Below are 7,340 nucleotides of genomic sequence, written 5' to 3' on the forward strand. Positions count from 1 at the left end.
CAAGATGAGAATCAACAGAGAGATGTGAGCTTCTGAGTATTAATTTTGGTAAAGGAAGGAATTTCTTTTTTGAGAAAATTACACAGATAGAGGAAGTAGGATGAAAAAGATAATCATAAAAACTGAACCTCCACACCATCTGTGTTTCACATATATGAGAGAAAGAGGGGTTGATAACTCCTTCCCCTTTTTTTAATTTTCAAAATTCAAAATTGAGTTTTTAATAATATATATTAATTAATTTAATATATATCATATTAAACCATATATTATATCACATATAACATATAACCTATGGTTTACATTATATCACATATAATATAACCTATAGTTTATTATTCTCTCATATAACCTTTATATTCTAATGCATCATATACATTATATTGATTGTATCATATTCAATTAATTTCCATTAGTTAACTTGAACAATATTCAAATTAATTTCCAAAATTAATTTGATTCTCATTAATCCTTATTGAGTTAACAAGGGCACCTTATGGATTTATAAATTGAAGCTCTAATGATACTTGATTAATTAATTAAACTTTTTAATTAAATTAATCAACCTTCATTAACTATTGGACACTCCACTAAAGACTGACAACTACACTCTTTGTACTATAAATATATTTCTGTGTCCATTGGATATTACTAATCAACAATGCATTGACCCTTCACAAATTGCTTATAAGTATAGTTGGGTCTTTAGTGGATGGAGAGAAGACTTTATATAGCCTTGTAGAGATTCTAAGCCTATTTAATGTAAAGTAGAGAAAGTCAAGATAAAACATTAAAAGAGTTCTCCATCTTCCAATCACCATCTTTAATGTAACATCATTAATGATAGCCTCAATCTTTGACTAGTCATAGAAATAAAATTAAAGCTGAAATTACAATAACATGTTTGTGAATTTAATATAAAAATTTGTCAAAGTGCTTGAACTCATGAAAACTTAATGTCTACTCCATATTCCACACCATCCAAGCAAATATTGATCTTTAATACTCCAAATGGCCATTCGTCTATTGGATCAACATTTTCCACATGAAATAGAGGATGAACCGACCCTCCAATCTTGTACATGAAGAATAAATGATTGTTGAATCTTTGTTTCCTTGGATCTTGTAATTGGTCCAACCGGAATGTGCAGAATACCTTGATTCTCATCATCAACCCTTAAAGGAGCAATTTATCTACTTACCCTAACAATAGGAATGAGTGAATTCCTTCTTATATAGCTGTGTTTCTAGCTCCCCAATCAGACGAATCCTCAAAATGGTAGGCATATTGAGTCAACGAATCTAGCCACTCTCACCCATGTAGATCAAAGGACCGCCCTCATAGGAAGAGTTCATAACTCACTCAGGATTAAGGTTAATTCACCTATGGTCATCCTGGTAAAATGTATGTCTCTTTTAGCAATGGTGTTATAAAGAGAGACTATTCAATTCGTGGTTCAGACTTATAGAAGCTCTTTGTATACGATACCCCCGCTTGCATGTCTCTACACAAATGATCAGGATCATATCATTTGTAATGCTTTACAACAATTATAACATTTACAAAGTGGGTCATATCCGTAGTGTCACCAAGATAAGGTAACCAATACTGTCCATCTACTACAGACCATTCAAGTTATTACTTAAACATGATCCACTTGTATGTCTACACATACATGTTTAAGCTAACATCGAATAACCTTGGATATTAGTATATTGGTTTTGGGATAATGCAACTAAATGCCAAATAAAATAACACTTATTTTATTAAATAAATAATATATTTGTACAAAGACAATTTACAAACTAAAGACCACGAGATTTAGGGCATCAACCCCAACAATATATATATAGAGAGAGAGATTGGTATGACAACCCTAAAGTGAGTAAATAGGTTTAATCAAATTAATTAAAAAAAAAATTCTATTGTACGTCCAATTAAACAAATTAACACATTTTTACTAGCAAGTAATTTAAATAAAAATTTTATGCAAATAAATTCACTTTAAACAAGAAATTGACAATAATATTTCAAAACATCCTATTTAATTATAATAACAAGATTGGTAATGGATGTGTAAAGAACAATTCTATCAACCTAAATAAATAAATATGAACCATTAGTTTAAAGAACAAACAACTTTCACAATAGAGTAGATTTATAATTGTAGCACTCAACGAATCAATCCTCACAATATGAAATATCTTCTTCGTTTGAGTTATTGAAATTGTATTGGAATCATTTTTTATGACCACCTCAAAAACCTCAAATTATTATTAAGTTAATTCGCGTTTGTTATTATTAAAATATTAATTAATTAATTAAAATTAAGAGCCAAAAAAACAACATATATAAACCTTGAAATGAACACTTCTAATTCCTAACCCCTAAACCATGAATGTTGTAATTATACTTAAGTTGGAAAATTTATAATGTTGCAATATTTAAATTTTAAAATTTAAAAAGGATGGAGATTTAACATTTCAATATATATTTTTTAGATTATTTTAATTATATCTTTGCATTTAGAATATTATTGTTTTTGTTAGAAAATCTTATAATGTTTTAATTAAAGGGAAATTGTATTGAAAATGGTCCGTTTAAAGACCTAAAAAATTTATAAGTGAAAGTTTGCTTAAAAAAAGAAGAATGAATAAAAAAAAAAGGTATATTTTTCATGGAAAACCCAATTCCTGCAAATTTCCAGCGAAGAATGTCGACATCTCTAGATTCATGGATCTCTTTAAATTTAACCAAATCATACTTGCCCAGATAAATTGACGCATCATCAATAACTAGAATAGTCTTTTGGCTAGAAGCTTAGGGTAAACATATCGAAGATGGAGACTTTCTCATGGTCTAGATGGGCAACAACCCTTCACACACTTGGAGAAGCCTGATGTCGAGTAAAGACAAATTTCTAAAAGGTTACAGATGAAGAGCTAGGAGTGCAATTAAACATTACATTGATTGATAGAGATCATTGGATTGCTCGTCAAGAGTATAATTAGAGTCTCTTGTTTGGGGTTAATGAATGCTTCAAAAACAAAAGAATAAAGGCTCTTTGGATGATAAAGGCATTGCAAAGACATAGTGATTAAGGAGAACTTCATAACTTTAGATGTCGAGGATAACCCTCAGTATGCCCCAAGGTAGGATCAATGAAAAAAGATGAGATAATTTGGGATCTTAACTCGAAAGAAATATTTTCAAACTTGATTTGATTTTTGTAAACATTATTAGAAAGTGGATGACATAAAAAAAATTAAAGATAAAAATAGTGTTTAAAATAATTTTCAAAAACCATTTTTTAAAAAAATAAGATCTTAGAAATTTATAGAATATATTTTAAAGTTCAATGAAATATGAAACACAATGCTCAATAACATGAATATAGTTGAACAATTTTTAACGAAAATGAAACTTAATTATGCATTAAAAATAAACTAAAAAATCTCAAAAACCAAGTTTGTATTTTAGCTAACAATTTTCCCCACCTAAACGACGTCGTTTCTATAATACCAAAATTAAAATGGAAAAAAAAAACAGAAAGTTCCTTTTTCGACGAGGCATGTTACTGTTCTCCCAAACAATACAACGAAACAAAAGATAATAAATTTACACAAAAGACACGTGGCAATTACTATGTGTTGCCACGTCATCCGTCGTATTAGCCAGGTTCACATACTTCACGACATTTTCGGGCCTTTATAAACCACGCGCCCCTCTCCCCTTCTCCTCATTTCTTCGATTTCTCCTTCTCTCTCTTTCTCTCTCCTCTTCTCCGGCGACCGATCTTCTTCCGGTCAAGTTTTTGCCGGCAGGTCCTCTCATCGCATCGATCTCTCCTCGTATACTTAACTTCGCCATCTAATTAGCCATGAATCCGGAATAGTAAGCTCGATTTCTTCTTTTCGTTGTTTTTTGGTTTTTGTTTTTTTACGCTTGCGTTTCTTTGAGTTGAATTCTTCGATTGGAAGCCCTTGTTTTGTTGTCGTTTTTGATGAATTGGGTTAGATCTGGTCGATGCGAAGGATGGAAGTTTCTTTTTTAGAGAGATGTTTTTATGTTGGATGGTTGAATTAATCGAGGATTTTGAGATTGTGATTCTGTTTGTTATGATTTGGTTGAAATCTGGGTGATCCAATTGAGATCTCAATTTATTTGGCGACCCTTTGAATTTCATGTTTCTTCTTGTAATGATTGAAGGTGTTTGAATGTGAATTTGGTTTATTTTGATGATCAACTTGTGATATGAGCTTGAATTTCTGAAGGGCCTTGACTCGTTTGGTTTTTATTTTGTCTGTAGTTATTTCGTTAATTTCTTAAATTTAATTGCTCGGTGCTATATAATTTTTGAATCCTCGAAGAATTTATTCCTCTCTCGTTGTAGGAGTTGTCAAATATTAAGTAGTTCGTTCTTTTTAATAGTGGCGAATTCGGTGCAATTTTTCACTCCTTTTTTCTTGTATCTGCAGCGACTATTTGTTTAAGCTTCTGCTTATCGGAGACTCCGGAGTTGGAAAATCTTGTCTTCTACTGAGGTTTGCTGTAAGTTGTCAGGATTAATTCTCTCCCCATAATTTTTTTTTCTCCCCAACCTTTTTTCCAACCTTTTCATTCTTATCTGTTGGCTGTTGAAATAGTTGACGTAGCTTTAGTTAATACATATATCTTCGTGACTTCGTCATACCAAATTAATAAAGAACAATTTCTGTGGCTAATATGCCTACTTATGCGCTGAAAACTGCGTGTTTTTTTGATGAGTTTCATCCACAGTTCGCCTTCTGCTAAAATATGAGAACTTTTCCCAGTAGTTAACGCCTCATCCATTTGTTGTCTCACTTTTTTATATGTCCAACAGAATTTCTTTGTTCCTTTCCTTTCGAGGTGGGCAGAGATATTGATCATGCTGGACAATGTATATATAAGTTTCGGTCACCAAATGATCTTCTGAACAACTGTATTTGTTGGCACAACTAAATAAATTGTTCACAGTGATTTATTATCTTTATATATTTACAGAAATTCTCGCGATGTGTAATAGTGAATCCCATGACTTTTGTATCGGTTGAGGATTTTGTGTCACTGCTGATTGGCATTTATTGAGTTCATGCGAACTGCGAAGGCAGTTGTGGATTATGTGTATCTTAAATGCCCTTGTTCCTTAACTAATTCCTTCTGTTTTTCAAATCAGGATGATTCATATCTGGATAGCTACATTAGCACCATTGGAGTTGACTTTGTAAGCTTCCACATGTTTGGTTTTCTTTACTGATAATGACTACATGAACTTTTCAGCTCTAATTCTTGAAATACATTATTACTTGTAGAAAATCCGTACTGTGGAACAAGATGGAAAGACAATTAAACTTCAAATTGTAAGTTTGAGTTTCTCAATTGTTCTTGCTTTATTCTAAGCCTAGAGGATAAGTTACTCCAGTGACTTAAAAATTCTAGTCTGGAAGCATGATCTTCTGTTGGTTAAATAAAATTTATTGCTTGTTTAAGAAGCTTTCAGTGGATTTTTAGTCTTTGCTGCTAATTGGTAATTCTCACTATTAACTGTAGTGGGACACTGCCGGTCAAGAACGTTTTAGAACAATTACTAGCAGCTACTACCGTGGAGCTCATGGAATAATTGTAATTGCTACATTCTCTTCATTGTTCATTTTCTTTTCCTGCCCTTCTCCATCTTCTAAAAGTGAAGTCTGCTTGCATACATTGTTCTGCCTTGTAGGTCGTGTATGACGTTACAGATCAGGAGAGCTTCAATAATGTTAAGCAATGGTTGAATGAAATAGACCGATATGCAAGTGAAAATGTGAACAAGCTTCTGGTTGGTAATAAATGTGATCTCACTGCAAATAAGGTCGTTTCTTATGAGACAGCCAAGGTAGGAATATTACTTGGGCGTCTGTAAATTATGAATTTGGATTTTTAATATGAATTTCAAGACTAAAATTTGTAACAATAATTTTCCAAAGGCTTTTGCGGATGAAATTGGGATTCCATTCATGGAAACAAGTGCTAAAAGTGCCACCAATGTGGAAGAGGCTTTCATGGCCATGGCTGCTGAAATAAAGAACAGGTATGAACACTAGCAACTGTTCTGATTACTTCAACTTTGTGGCAGTCTCTCAGTTCTTCATTTTACCGAATCAGGGTAGAGACAGTCCGCAAGCTTACACTCTCTCTCTCTCTTCTTTTTTCCTTTTAAATTACTATTATAATATTCATGAGTGTCCTACTTAGCTTACGCAAAGTGTTGGAGCTATTCCTTTTAAGTCGCACCTATGATCTCTAAACTAAGCTGGTGTGATTAGTTCTCGATCCAAGCTTGGATAAACCTACCTTCTTAGCACTATGATCTGTCAGTAGTCATCATGGAGAGGTAGAAAATGGGGATTGGTTAACCACCCGTAAGGTCTTGACGACTTCTAAGCATTCTACCTCCATTCTTCACTGACTTCACAGTAGCTCCATTCGACTTTTAGGCGGCTAGATTCATTAGCTGTCTTTTATTTATTTGTCTATAGATTGGTGCAATCTTGTGTTCCATTTACATGAAACAGCAAGCTCCCTTCTTTACTTGATTTGCTTGTTTCGGGTTCATTTCTATAGGATGGCAACACAACCGATGAACAATGCAAGGCCACCGACAGTGAATATTCGAGGACAACCTGTGAATCAGAAATCTGGTTGCTGCTCCTCTTAAAGATGCATGCCTCTTATTGAATGGTTGACTGATGGTGATGGTGATTATGTATGGACCATGACATGTAAAACTAGTCGTCTCTCTCCCTATCTCTATTGCTTTTCGTATGGAAAGATTCGTCCGTCATGATTTGCCTTTTATTCTCTCGGACTTTTGTCGTCAGAACTTTGTTAACTCTACCATTCTTTCCAATATATTTGTTTCTGGATCAACATTATTCAGTTGTAAAATTTAGATATCAATGAACAGTAGAGTATTTGCATCATTTTCTTTATTATTCATTCATTCATTCATAATAATATATCTCATTCTTATTTCTTTTGAGTATTGTTGCAATTTCAGACTTCCATTAGATGATGTAGCTCTTTCTTTCCTTCCTTCAATTAGTATGATTTGGTGTAATAGGCATTAAGACTGAGTTTAGATTAACTTTTAGGAAGATAAAAGGTGTTTTTAGCTTTGTCTAAGTGCCTTTTCCTTTCTTGATTGTGTGGTGGGAAAATGCTGTTTTGAGTGTTATTGTTAATGTACTTTATGAGTGTCAAGGTCATCATCTTATCATCTACTCAGCTAACACCAGTCGAAGCTCAGAATTTTTAACTTCATTTGGCTAAACTAATT

At 32.8% G+C, this 7,340-nt stretch overlaps 1 protein-coding gene across 1 annotated transcript; it reads left to right on the top strand.

Annotated features, from left to right (window-relative positions):
- The first annotated feature begins 3,703 nt into the window (after nt 1-3,703).
- Nucleotides 3,704-6,984, top strand: RAB1C (RAB GTPase homolog 1C). The gene is made up of 8 exons (XM_039033025.2): nt 3,704-3,895; nt 4,480-4,552; nt 5,199-5,246; nt 5,335-5,382; nt 5,573-5,644; nt 5,742-5,897; nt 5,989-6,092; nt 6,626-6,984. The coding sequence occupies exons 1-8, from the start codon at nt 3,882-3,884 to the stop codon at nt 6,717-6,719; spliced, it is 609 nt and encodes a 202-aa protein (XP_038888953.1). The 5' UTR covers nt 3,704-3,881; the 3' UTR covers nt 6,720-6,984.
- The last annotated feature ends 356 nt before the right edge of the window (nt 6,985-7,340 follow it).

Source organism: Benincasa hispida, chromosome 5 (assembly GCF_027475165.1).
Source record: "Benincasa hispida cultivar pf3 chromosome 5, pf3_genome.v1.1, whole genome shotgun sequence".
NCBI lineage: Eukaryota > Viridiplantae > Streptophyta > Magnoliopsida > Cucurbitales > Cucurbitaceae > Benincasa > Benincasa hispida.